Source organism: Triticum urartu, chromosome 6A, assembly GCF_056163025.1.
Source record: "Triticum urartu cultivar PI428250 chromosome 6A, HENAU_Tu73, whole genome shotgun sequence".
Taxonomy (NCBI): Eukaryota; Viridiplantae; Streptophyta; class Magnoliopsida; order Poales; family Poaceae; genus Triticum; species Triticum urartu.
This window is the reverse complement of record NC_141878.1, coordinates 273,627,457-273,641,477: the sequence shown is the minus strand read 5'-3', so window position 1 is coordinate 273,641,477 and position 14,021 is coordinate 273,627,457. Positions and strand designations below refer to the sequence as shown.

Sequence of the window (14,021 nt, the reverse complement as noted above, 5' to 3'; positions counted from 1 at the left end):
TGCTAACGAAGCGCCGCAGCACGGCGCTCCAGAAATGGCAGCCCCCGAGGCTCGGGTGAGCCGTCCTAAGGGAGAGATCGAGGACTTGGAACGATCCGAGGCTCCCGAGGATGCTGCCCCTGAAGCTTAGGGAAGCAGTCCTGAGGTGGTTGTCGGAGAGCTGACGCATCCCAGGGCTCCCGAGGTCGCCACCCTTGGGGCTCCATAGCCAGCCCCAGATGTCGACAGCCGCGCCCCTGGCTTCAGCTAGCTGCGCCTGAACTTCAAGGCACTCCGCTAGAGAAAGGGGCCTCCCAGCTACAGTGGTGGCGCCAACCGGCCGCTGAAGCAAAGAAAGTACATTGCCATAGGCGAGTAAGTACCTCTTCTTTGTGATTTGTGCGTGTTGCATCCTTTCCTGACAATGTACCTTCAGGATCCATTCGTCCGCGGCAGCAAGATATCCTAAGGAGCGGCCTCTACCTGTCCTTAGCTCACCCCTTGTCTCGAGCTCCCTCCGCCAGACCACGATGCATGGCGCATGGCCTGTCCTGGAAGCGGACGTCCTGACGGGGGGGGGGGGCTTCATCCTGCATTCTTGTCGTCCCTCCTTCAGGGTCCACCCTGGGGTGTGGGAGGCGTGCCGAGGGCTCCCCATGTGTCAGCGGCCCCAGCCCTGGTTTCATCTTCGACTAGCTAGGCCACGCCATCCGGCGCCTCCACCGAGGCCCGGAAGGTAGCAAAGAAGGCGCTCACCTCCAGCCCCCCGCCAGGGACAGGCAGGCCACCACAAGCTTCCACATAACCCCCGGGACGAAGGATGGACTTGGCCATGCGCTGGAGCTCGCGCGTGGGCGCAGGCAGTGCCGTGGGCCACGAGCTCTTCCGGGAGGCAATGGGTGCGCTAAGCCAGCTCGGAGAAGAGCTTGTCGACGTCGAAGCCCGCCTTGAGATGGAGGACCTTCGGCTGGCGGACGAGTGGTATCAGTTGAAGGTGGCCATCAACCTTGGGCATCTTCAACATGAGCGCGCCAATGCAAAGGCCGAGATATCCCTTGCAACCTCACGCGAGGCCTGCGCCTGGGCCTTGGAGGAGGCGAGGGCGGCCGACCATTGCCGTGAGGCTGCCGAGGAGCGCGAACGAGAACTCCTAGCCTTGAACACTACCCCTGAATAGAAGATTGAGGCACGCACGACCGTCTTGGCGTCAATGAGGGGAGCGCCTTCCAAACAGGGGGAGATCCAGAAACACGAGGAGGCGCTGATGCTGGAGGCCTCGGAGAGCAGCCTTGAGCTCGAGCGGCTAGAGACGAGGGAGCGCCAGGTGAGCATGGCTGAGGACGCCATCACCGCACGTGAAGCCAAGATCTAGGAGGAGGTTGACCGGAGGGTGGCGAACGCTCATGCAGATCTCGCCGACAAGCATCGCATGGCGCTGGTGTTCCTGGAGGCTCAAGCTAAGGGCAGGATCACCGCCCTTAGGACGAAACTGGATGAGGCGGAGCAGCACGAGGGGTCTGCTGTAGCAGCCCAGGCCACCGCCCAGGCCGACCTGGCCTTCCTGCGCGCTGACTTGCTCACCCTCTAGCAACAGATTGATGTCGCCATGTCCCTCGTGAAGAAGAGCACAGACGAGGCATGTCATCGGCGAACGCTACAGCGTGAGCACGCTTCTATGCTCCAGGACCTTAGGGTGAGGGCCAACCAAGATCTGAGAACTATCTGCGAGGAGAGCCTCCCTCACCTGCATGAGGAAGAGTACGCCAGCCACCTCTGCTTCTTCACCAAATTCGTGACGCGCCTGGAGAATCGGGCCATGAGGGCTCGCGAGCTCGTTGGTGAGAGGAGTCGAGGCCTCCTTGGCCGCGCATTCTCGCACGTCTTCAGTCACCTTTAGAACCTCGACCCCCACTTTGACTTTGATGCTGCCATAGCCCTCGTGCCCATGGTTATCCAAGGCAACTTCTTGGATTGGGTGGACGACCACGTGGATGCCCTGGTCGCGGGGTTCGCACCTAAAGATGACGCGGCCGTGGTGGTGGCCAGAGAAGATGGCGCGGACGACGATGATGCAGACGACGCTAGCGACAACTCCGATGGCGGGGACGAAGACATCAAGGTCAGTGAAGGAGGCAGCACTTCCGACTAGCCCCGCGCTCTCCTTGCCTTAACCTGTGTCAAAAAAGGGAAACAGCCGGGCGCAGCCCTGTGGGGTCTGAAAGCATTTTGAGGGGGGGCTTATCATGTATGAAACAGAGTGTATGGAGTGATGGCATTCTCTTTGTGGACAAGGCTTGAGATGCACCATCACGAGCCTGCGAGGCTCCCGAGCTCGGTACTTGTCATACCTTACCTTGGCTCCGTAGGTCTTGGGCGTGCCTCGGCCTCCTGGTCGAACCTTTCTCCTGAGGCGAGCCCTTAGTGGTTCGCGAGGCTCTGGGCCTCCTGAGAAGCTGGTGGATCCGTCCGAGAGGGCCTCGCGAGAAGCGTATGTCAGACCACGGTAGGATACGCACGCCGAAATCTTGCGGCGCATGCATTCTTGGCCCCGAGGGGGTCCTATCCAGGTCGTCTGGATGTGCCTGGCACTGTCTGCCGATCACCCCCCCCCCACTCCCCCCGCTCGTGGGGCACTCTCAAGAGACGGGCAGAAGGCATGAGCCTTGAAATAAAGCGCGCAACTAGAACACAAGAAGTTGGCACAAACCAGAGAAAACTCCCCCCGTTCCAGATGACACGAAAGAACTTCAAATCTCAGTCCGAAAACCGGCGAATCGAGTTACAGAAAAGAGGCGAAAGCAAACAGCCGCGTCCGGCACCTAGCTGGTATTCTTGTCTTCTCACCAGCGCGGAGCTAAGTGCTTTCACTGGATGTGAGCATAGTCATTGGGGCACAGTGTGGACGACCAGCGCGTAGCATGGTGCTTCCACTTGGACATGGGCGAGAGCCCCCGAGGCCAAGGGGTGGCACTCTGGAGACTCCGGGGCGTGTACAGCCCCACTCATTATTACGTGAGAGTGTCACGAGCAGAGACCTTCATGGGCGCGAGCCTTGCTTCATATCGCCTGAAGAGGGCCCCGCCCTGCGACTCCCCTGACCACCGCTGGGTCGTCCAGAAACCAGGACGAGACCAAGGGGTAGGGGGGACACTAGCGACGCCATCGGTGACACAGGCCCTCTGCAGGGGGAGGGAGCTCACCAGCGCCTCCCCCTGCAGAGGACCTACCTCCGTGCGACGCCTTGCTCCATGCGGCATGAGGGGGGCCCTGCCTCTGGGCCCTGCCCACACAGCCCCCAGTGCGTTGGTCCTGCCGGGAGCGGGGACACCGCCCTAGGGTCTTCGGCCGCTAATGTGGCTTGGTTCACCTGCGGCCCATGGTTAGCGTAAGCATGCCCCTGGGGTATCGGCCATAGCCTGAGGTCGTCACCGTCGAAGGGTGCAGCGAAGCTTCTGGTGGCTCGTGGAAAGCCCCGGCCTCCAACGTGCCTTCCACCCAGCTCGGCTCAGGAACGAGCTGGGGTCTTCCTCAGGCGTGTACTCCAGGTCAATCATGCGGGGCATGTAGGCATCTAGGCTGCTGCGTCGGAGCCCCCACTTGGGTGCCCCACACCCTGAGCCATCAGGACCTGCGCCTGGCCCTGGTGGCTGCGGGGTGACGTCCTTGCTAGGCCCCGCAGGGGGCCTCTAGAGCTTGCCCCAGCCACAGGAGGTGTTGTTGTTGTCAAATCCCTCGGGTGCTCCGGGGGGCGCACGGGCGCGTCGGGGTCCGGCGCGCGCTTCTGCCACTACCTGAGACATGGACAGGGAGCAGAAGGGTGTCGCACCCCTGTAGGCGGCGTCGAGTAGTTCGGCGACCCACTACAATAGGGTATCACGGCTGCCCTCCGCCAGCCTAAAATGCAGTAGCTCTCACGCCACTACGATCATGGCCCGCATGTTTACCTGCTCCATACGAGTGTGCGGCGCCTGCGCTGTGGCATAGACCGAAGACTGCGCGGCGGCTCGTGTAAGCCGAGGTGCAAGGGCAGGCGGCGCTGTCCCGTGCCGCCTGCGTCCGGCGGGGCTGGGCGGTGTGTGAGCCGCCTGGAACGTGTGTTGGGGAACGTAGCAGAAAACAAAAAATTTCCTACTCGTTTCACCAAGATCCATCTAGGAGTTCATCTAGCAACGAGTGATTAGATGCATCTACATACCTTTGTAGATGGCGAGCGGAAGCGTTCGAAGAACGGGGTTGATGTAGTCGAACACGACGTGATTCAAATCACCGGAGATCCTAGCACCGAACGGACGGTACCTCCGCGTTCAACACACGTACGAAGCGGATGACGTCTCCTCCTTTATTGATCCAGAAAGGGGGGAGGAGAGGTTGATGAAGTTCCAGCAGCACGACGGCGTGGTGGTGGATGCAGGGCGTCACAGTAGCAGGGCTTCGCCGTGTACTACGAGGGAGAGATGTAACAGGGGAGAGGGAAGCACCAAAGGCTGAGGTATGAAGTCCTCCCTCTCCTCAACTATATATAGGAGGGCCAAGGGGGGTGGTGCGCCAGCCTAGGAGATCCAATCTCCTAGGTGCGGCAGCCAAGGGGAGGTTTCCCTCCCCCCAAGGCACCTAGAGGTGCCTTCCACCATTGGGACTCTTCCCTTAAGTGGAACCCTAGGCGCATGGGCTTTTGGGGCTGGTGCCCTTGGCCCATCTAGGCCAAGGCGCACCCCCTACAGCCCATGTGGCCCCCCGGGACAGGTGGCCCCACCCGGTGGGCCCCCGGGACCCCTCCGGTGGTCCCGATACAATACCGATAACCCCGAAACTTGTCCCGATGGCCGAAACAGCACTTCCTATATATAATTCTTTACCTCCGGACCATTCCGGAACTCCTCGTGACGTCCGGGATCTCATCCGGGACTCCGAACAACATTCGGGTTATTGCATACACATATCTTCACAACCCTAGCGTCACCGAACCTTAAGTGTGTAGACCCTACGGGTTCGGGAGACATGCAGACATGACCAGGACCACTCTTCGGTCAATAACCAACAGCGGGATCTGGATACCCATGTTGGCTCCCACATGCTCCACGATGATCTCATCGGATGAACCACGATGTCGAGGATTAAACAACCCCGTATACAATTCCCTTTGTCAATCGGTATGTTACTTGCCCGAGACTCGATCGTCGGTATCCCAATACCTTGTTCAGTCTCGTTACCAGCAAGTCACTTTACTCGTACCGTAATGCATGATCCCGTGATCAACCACTTGGTCACCTTGAGCTCATAATGATGATGCATTACCGAGTGGGCCCAGTGATACCTCTCCGTTATATGGAGTGACCAATCCCAGTCTCGATCCGTGTCAACCCAACAGACACTTTCGGAAATACCTGTAGTGCACCTTTATAGTCACCCAGTTACATTGTGACGTTTGATACACCCAAAGCACTCTTACGGTATCCGGGAGTTACATGATCTCATGGTCAAAGGAAAAGATACTTGACATTGGAAAAGCTCTAGCAAACGAACTACACGATCTTGTGCTATGCTTAGGATTAGGTCTTGTCCATCACATCATTCTCCTAATGATGTGATCCCGTTATCAATGACATCCAATGTCCATAGCCAGGAAACCATGACTATCTGTTGATCAACGAGCTAGTCAACTAGAGGCTTACTAGGGACATATTATGGTCTATGTATTCACACGTGTATTACGATTTCCGGATAATACAGTTATAGCATGAATAAAGACAATTATCATGAACAAAGAAATATAATAATAATACTTTTATTATTGCCTCTAGGGCATATTTCCAACAGTCTCCCACTTGCACTAGAGTCAATAATCTAGTTACATTGTGATGAATCGAACACCCATGGAATTCTGGTGTTGATCATGTTTTGCCCTAGGGAGAGGTTTAGTCAACGGATCTGCTATATTCAGGTCCGTATGTACTTTACAAATCTCTATGTCTCCATCTTGAACATTTTCATGAATGGAGTTGAAGCGACGCTTGATGTGCCTTGTCTTCTTGTGAAACCTGGGCTCCTTGGCAAGTGCAATAGCCCCAGTGTTGTCACAAAAGAGTTTGATTGGCCCCGACGCATTGGGTATGACTCCTAGGTCGGTGATGAACTCCTTCACCCATATTGCTTCATGTGCTGCCTCTGAGGCTGCCATGTACTCCGCTTCACATGTAGATCCCGCCACGACGCTCTGCTTGCAGCTGCACTAGCTCACTGCTCCACCATTCAACATATACATGTATCCGGTTTGTGACTTAGAGTCATCCAGATCTGTGTCGAAGCTAGCGTCGACGTAACCCTTTACGACGAGCTCTTCGTCACCTCCATAAACGAGAAACATTTCCTTAGTCCTTTTTAGGTACTTTAGGATATTCTTGACCGCTGTCCAGTGTTCCTTGCCGGGATTACTTTGGTACCTTCCTACCAAACTTACGGCAAGGTTTACATCAGGTCTGGTACACAGCATGGCATACATAATAGAACCTATGGCTGAGGCATAGGGGATGACACTCATCTCTTCTATATCTTCTGCCGTGGTCGGGCATTGAGCCGAGCTCAATTTCATACCTTGCAAAACAGGCAAGAACCCTTTCTTGGACTGATCCATTTTGAACTTCTTCAAAATCTTATCAAGGTACGTGCTTTGTGAAAGACCTATGAGGCGTCTCGATCTATCCCTATAGATCTTGATGCCTAATATATAAGCAGCTTCTCCAAGGTCCTTCATTGAAAAACTCCTATTCAAGTAGGCCTTGATGCTGTCCAAGAGTTCTATATCATTTCCCATCAAAAGTATGTCATCTACATATAGTATGAGGAATGCTACAGAGCTCCCACTCACTTTCTTGTAAACGCAGGCTTCTCCATAAGTCTGCGTAAACCCAAACGCTTTGATCATCTCATCAAAGCGAATGTTCCAACTCCGAGATGCTTGCACCAGCCCATAAATCGAGCGTTGGAGCTTGCACACCTTGTCGGCATTCTTAGGATCGACAAAACCTTCCGGCTGCATCATATACAATTCTTCCTTAAGGAAACCATTAAGGAATGCCGTTTTGACGTCCATTTGCCATATTTCATAATCGTAGAATGCGGCAATTGCTAACATGATTCGGACGGACTTTAGCTTCGCTACCGGTGAGAAAGTCTCATCGTAGTCAACCCCTTGAACTTGTCGATAACCCTTAGCGACAAGCCGAGCTTTATAGATGGTCACATTACCATCCGCGTCTGTCTTCTTCTTAAAGATCCATTTATTTTCTATGTCTCGCCGTTCAACGGGCAAGTCAGTCAAAGTCCATACTTCGTTTTCATACATGGATCCTATCTCGGATTTCATGGCTTCTAGCCATTTGTCGGAATCCGGTCCCGCCATCGCTTCTTCATAGTTCGAAGGTTCACCGTTGTCTAACAACATGATTTCCAAGACAGGGTTGCCGTACCACTCTGGTGCGGAACGTGTTCTCGTGGACCTTCGAATTTCAGTAGGAGCTTGATCAGAAGTATCTTGATCATCATGAATAACTTCCTCTCTAGTCGGTGCAGGCACCTCAGGAACATTTTCTTGAGTTGCGCCATTTACCGGTTCAAGAGGCAATACTTCATCAAGTTCTACTTTCCTCCTACTTACTTCTTTCGAGAGAAACTCTTTCTCTAGAAAGAATCCATTCCTGGCAATAAAGATCTTGCCTTCGGATCTGAGGTAGAAGGTATACCCAGCAGTTTCTTTAGGGTATCCTATGAAGACGCATTTTTCCGACTTGGCTTCGAGCTTTTCAGGTTGAAGTTTCTTGACATAAGCATCGCATCCCCAAACTTTTAGAAACGACAGCTTAGGTTTCTTCCCAAACCATAATTCATACGGTGTCGTCTCAACGGATTTCGACGAAGCCCTATTTAAAGCGAATGCGGCAGTTTCTAAAGCATAGCCCCAAAAAGATAGCGGTAAATCGGTAAGAGACATCATAGATCATACCATATCTAATAGAGTGCGATTACGACGTTCGGACACACCATTACGCTGAGGTGTTCCAGGCGGCGTGAGTTGTGAAACTATTCCATATTTTCTTAAGTGTGTGCCAAATTCGTGACTCAAGTATTCTCCTCCACGATCTGATCGTAGAAACTTGATTTTCCTGTCACATTGATTCTCAACCTCACTCTGAAATTCCTTGAACTTTTCAAAGGTTTCAGACTTGTGTTTCATTAAGTAGACATACCCATATCTACTCAAGTCATCAGTGAGGGTGAGAACATAACGATAGCCACCGCGAGCCTCAACACTCATTGGACCGCACACATCAGTATGTATGATTTCCAATAAGTTGGTTGCTCGCTCCATTGTTCCTGAGAACGGAGTCTTGGTCATTTTTCCCATGAGGCATGGTTCGCACGTGTCAAATGATTTATAATCAAGAGACTCTAAAAGTCCATCTGCATGGAGCTTCTTCATGCATTTGACACCTATGTGACCAAGGCGGCAGTGCCACAAGTATGTGGGACTATCATTATCAACCTTACATCTTTTGGTACTCACACTATGAATATGTGTAGCTATACGCTCGAGATTCATTAAGAATAAACCAATGACTATCGGAGCATGACCATAAAACATATCTCTCATATAAATAGAACAACCATTATTCTCGGATTTAAATGAGTAGCCATCTCGTATTAAACGAGATCCTGATACAATGTTCATGCTCAAACATGGCACTAAATAACAATTATTGAGGTTTATAACTAATCCCGTAGGTAAATGTAGAGGTAGCGTGCCGACGGCGATCACATCGACCTTGGAACCATTCCCGACGCGCATCGTCACCTCGTCCTTCGCCAGTCTCCGTTTATTCCGCAGCTCCTGCTGTGAGTTACAAATATGAGCAACGGCACCGGTATCAAATACCCAGGAGTTACTACGAGCACTGGTAAGGTACACATCAATTACATGTATATCAAATATACCTTTGGTGTTGCCGGCCTTCTTGTCCGCTAAGTATTTGGGGCAGTTCCGCTTCCAGTGACCCTTCCCTTTGCAATAAAAGCACTCTGTCTCAGGCTTGGGTCCATTCTTTGACTTCTTCCCGATAGCTTGCTTGCCGGGCGCAGCAACTTCCTTGCCGTCCTTCTTGAAGTTCTTTTTACCCTTGCCCTTCTTGAACTTAGTGGTTTTATTCATCATCAACACTTGATGTTCCTTCTTGACTTCTACCTCTGCTGATTTCAGCATAGCAAATACTTCAGGAATGGTCTTTACCATCCCCTGCATATTGAAGTTCATCACAAAGCTCTTGTAGCTTGGTGGAAGCGACTGGAGGATTCTGTCAATGACCGCGTCATCCGGGAGATTAACTCCCAGCTGAGTCAAGCGGTTATGTAACCCAGACATAGTGAGTATGTGCTCACTGACAGAACTATTTTCCTCCATCTTACAGCTGAAGAACTTATCGGAGACTTCATATCTCTCGATCCGGGCATGAGCTTGAAAAACCATTTTCAGCTCTTCGAACATCTCATATGCTCCATGTCTCTCAAAACGCTTTTGGAGCCCCGGCTCTAAGCTGTAAAGCATGCCGCACTGAACGAGGGAGTAGTCATCAGTACGTGTCTGCCAAGCGTTCAGAGCGTCTTGGTTCTTTGGGACGGGTGGATTACCTAGCGGTGCTTGCAGGACATAATCTTTCTTGGCAGCTATGAGGATGATCCTCAGGTTCCGGACCCAGTCCGTATAGTTGCTGCCATCATCTTTCAGCTTGGTTTTCTCTAGGAACGCGTTGAAATTGAATTCGACGTTGGCCATTTGATCTACAAGACATATTGTAAAGATTTTAGACTAAGTTCATGATAATTAAGTTCATCTAATCAAATTATTAATGAACTCCCACTCAGATTAGACATCCCTCTAGTCATCTAAGTGTTACACGATCCGAGTCGACTAGGCCGTGTCCGATTAACACGTGAGACGGACTAGTCATCGCCGATGAACATCTTCATGTTGATCGTATCTTCCATACGACTCGTGTTCGACCTTTCGGTCTCTGTGTTTCGAGGCCATGTCTGTACATGCTAGGCTCGTCAAGTTAACCCTAAGTGTTTTTGCATGTGTAAAACTGTCTTACACCCGTTGTATGTGAACGTAAGGATCTATCACACCCGATTAACACGTGGTGCTTCGAAACGACGAACTGTAGCAACGGTGCACAGTTAGGGGAGAACACTTCTTGAAATTGTTGTAAGGGATCATCTTATTTACTACCGTCGTTCTAAGTAAACAAGATGCAAAACATGATAAACATCACATGCAATCAAATAATAATAGTGACATGATATGGCCAATATCACATAGCTCCTTTGATCTCCATCTTGGGGCTTCATGATCATCCTGTCACTGTCATACTCATCGACATGTAAGTTGTGATTCCTTGTACAATAGCATGAACATCTCATACATCACATATAGATCATTCATCATTCATCACAACTTTGGCCATATCATATCACAAAGCACTTGCTGCAAAAACAAGTTAGACGTCCTCTAATTGTTGTTGCAGATTTTACGTGGCTAAAGTAGGGTTCTAACAAGAACGTTTTCTTACCTACGTGAAAGCCACAACGTGATTTGTCAACTTCTATTTACCCTTCATAAGGACCCTGTTCATCGAATCTGCTCCAACTAAAGTAGGAGAGACAGACACCCGCCGGCCACCTTATGCAACTTGTGCATGTTAGTCGGTGGAACCGGTCTCACGTAAGCATACGTGTAAGGTTGGTCCGGGCCGCTTCATCCCACAATACCGTTGAAGCAAGATAAGACTAGCAGCGGCAAGAAAGTTGACAACATCTACGCCCACAACAAATTGTGTTCTACTCGCACAAGAGAACTACGCATAGACCTAGCTCATGATGCCACCGATGGGGAACGTAGCAGAAAACAAAATTTTTCCTACTCGTTTCACCAAGATCCATCTAGGAGTTCATCTAGCAACGAGTGATTAGATGCATCTACATACCTTTGTAGATCGCGAGCGGAAGCGTTCGAAGAACGGGGTTGATGTAGTCGAACACGACGTGATTCAAATCACCGGAGATCCTAGCACCGAACGGACGGTACCTCCGCGTTCAACACACGTACGGAGCGGATGACGTCTCCTCCTTTCTTGATCCAGCAAGGGGGGAGGAGAGGTTGATGAAGATCCAGCAGCACGACGGCGTGGTGGTGGATGCAGGGCGTCACAGTAGCAGGGCTTCGCCGTGTACTACGAGGGAGAGATGTAACAGGGGAGAGGGAAGCACCAAAGGCTGAGGTATGAAGTCCTCCCTCTCCTCAACTATATATAGGAGGGCCAAGGGGGGTGGTGCACCAGCCTACGAGATACAATCTCCTAGGTGCGGCAGCCAAGGGGAGGTTTCCCTCCCCCCCAAGGCACCTAGAGGTGCCTTCCACCATTGGGACTCTTCCCTTAAGTGGAACCCTAGGCGCATGGGCTTTTGGGGCTGGTGCCCTTGGCCCATCTAGGCCAAGGCGCACCCCCTACAGCCCATGTGGCCCCCCGGGACAGGTGGCCCCACCCGGTGGGCCCCCGGGACCCCTCCGGTGGTCCCGATACAATACCGATAACCCCGAAACTTGTCCCGATGGCCGAAACAGCACTTCCTATATATAATTCTTTACCTACGGACCATTCCGGAACTCCTCGTGACGTCCGGGATCTCATCCGGGACTCCGAACAACATTCGGGTTACTGCATACACATATCTTCACAACCCTAGCGTCACCGAACCTTAAGTTTGTAGACCCTACGGGTTCGGGAGACATGCAGACATGACCGGGACGACTCTCCGGTCAATAACCAACAGCGGGATCTGGATACCCATGTTGGCTCCCACATGCTCCACGATGATCTCATCGGATGAATCACGATGTCGAGGATTAAACAACCCCGTATACAATTCCCTTTGTCAATCGGTATGTTACTTGCCCGAGACTCGATCGTCGGTATCCCAATACCTTGTTCAGTCTCGTTACCAGCAAGTCACTTTACTCGTACCGTAATGCATGATCCCGTGATCAACCACTTGGTCACCTTGAGCTCATAATGATGATGCATTACCGAGTGGGCCCAGTGCTACCTCTCCGTTATATGGAGTGACAAATCCCAGTCTCGATCCGTGTCAACCCAACAGACACTTTCGGAAATACCTGTAGTGCACCTTTATAGTCACCCAGTTACGTTGTGACGTTTGATACACCCAAAGCACTCTTACGGTATCCGGGAGTTACACGATCTCATGGTCAAAGGAAAAGATACTTGACATTGGAAAAGCTCTAGCAAACGAACTACACGATCTTGTGCTATGCTTAGGATTAGGTCTTGTCCATCACATCATTCTCCTAATGATGTGATCCCGTTATCAATGACATCCAATGTCCATAGCCAGGAAACCATGACTATCTGTTGATCAACGAGCTAGTCAACTAGAGGCTTACTAGGGACATATTATGGTCTATGTATTCACACGTGTATTACGATTTCCGGATAATACAGTTATAGCATGAATAAAGACAATTATCATGAACAAAGAAATATAATAATAATACTTTTATTATTGCCTCTAGGGCATATTTCCAACAACGTGAAGTGGAGGTCCTCCTGAGCGGATGACACCATCTGGGCAGGCTAAGTGGCCCAGTGCTCCATCCGGGCTGTCAGGCGATGACTGGCTGGGTGGAAGAAGAGAGGACCCGAGGCACCCCTACCTGGCACGCCAAATATCGGATTCAGGGTCCCGCAGACCCTTGAGATGTTCGAACACTGGGTGCATGCGAAGAACTCTCCCCTCCCAGTCTGCCTGCTCAATGATTCCACGGCCTAGCTCAACGAACCCAAGGGACAAGAGACACAGTGATTTATCCTGGTTCGCGCCACCTTGCGGTGTAATACCCTACTCCAGCTTTGTGTTGAGGATGAACAAGTATAGTGGTTGAACAGCCTCAGGAGGTGAGGTGTTCTTGACCTCGATGAGCTGGTGGACGAGAGGATGATCTCAATCTCCCCTGTCTATGGTGGTGGCTAAGTCCTATTTATAGTGGCCTTGGTCCTCTTCCCAAATGTAGGCGGGAAGGGATCCCACAACGGCCAAATTAAAAGGGGACAACTAGTACAAGCTATCCTAATAAAAGTAGTCTTCGCCTGCAAAAGGCTCTAGTGGTGACGCTGTGGTGGGCTCTGCGATGACCTCCGTCCTGCCGTCCTGGTGGTCTTGGTCTTGTTACATCGATAAGGAAACCTTTGCTTGATTCCTCGGGACTCCGCGCCTGCGCTTGCCTCCTTGGCACCGAAGAGGAAACTGGTACACCGCACCCGCTGGCGCTCGCCTGGCCTTGGTCATCATGGCTCACGTCATGTGAACCTCACGAGGTGCACCTTGCCTTGATATCTCCGCTCCTCAGGAGCCAGTCTGGTGAGGCAGCCCCCCAGTGAGGTCTTGGTGTCGTCCGCCTCACGAGGCTTGGCCCCTCATTAGGGTCTTGGATTGTTGTTGCTGAAGCTGGGCCGTACCAGGCCGTTGATGGAGCCACGTCATGGGCCGCAGGAAGGCAAGTCCGGGTACCCCCGTTCCTAGGACGTCGACATACATACAATGTGATTCTCAGAGAAGAAACTGTAAGTTTTAGTTTCAGATAAGAAACTGCAAGTTTCAGTTTCAGATAAGAAACTGCAAGTTTTAGAGGCATAGCATTTATATTAAAACGCCCTTTTCAAACAGGGTTAACATCATGTTGGAAGTCTTATTCATGGTGGAAAATGGAACTACCAGCTAGTTAACATCTTGGTGATCAACATTCATGCATAGCACATCTTCAAATGATGCACAGTAAAAAAGGTATGCTATTTTCAAAATGCCGACACAATGTCAAGTGTGCGAAAAACAGAGAGAACGAGGGACGAAGTTTTGGCAAGTGTTGGAGGTGGTGCACGTAGATGACAACGCGAACTCACATGTAAATAATGGCAGAG

The 14,021-nt window shown here is 51.5% G+C and overlaps 1 protein-coding gene across 1 annotated transcript; it reads right to left on the bottom strand.

Annotated features, from left to right (window-relative positions):
• Window positions 1–1,633: 1,633 nt before the first annotated feature.
• On the bottom strand, window positions 1,634–9,802 carry LOC147964985 (uncharacterized). Its single transcript, XM_087530235.1, has 2 exons — window positions 8,923–9,802; window positions 1,634–2,145 (listed from the first exon to the last, which is right to left on the bottom strand). Exons 1-2 carry the CDS (start codon window positions 9,800–9,802, stop codon window positions 1,634–1,636), a joined length of 1,392 nt encoding a protein of 463 aa, XP_087386361.1.
• Between the last annotated feature and the right edge of the window lie 4,219 nt (window positions 9,803–14,021).

Bases quoted from the DNA above. Each gene is read 5' to 3' on its own strand.
- LOC147964985 (XM_087530235.1), bottom strand. From the start codon at position 9,802: ATGGCCAACGTCGAATTCAATTTCAACGCGTTCCTAGAGAAAACCAAG. The intron at 2,146-8,922 runs GTAGTAACTCCT...ACACAGGTTAAG, and splicing joins TGTGTACCTTACCAGTGCTC to GCAAGGAGAGCGCGGGGCTA.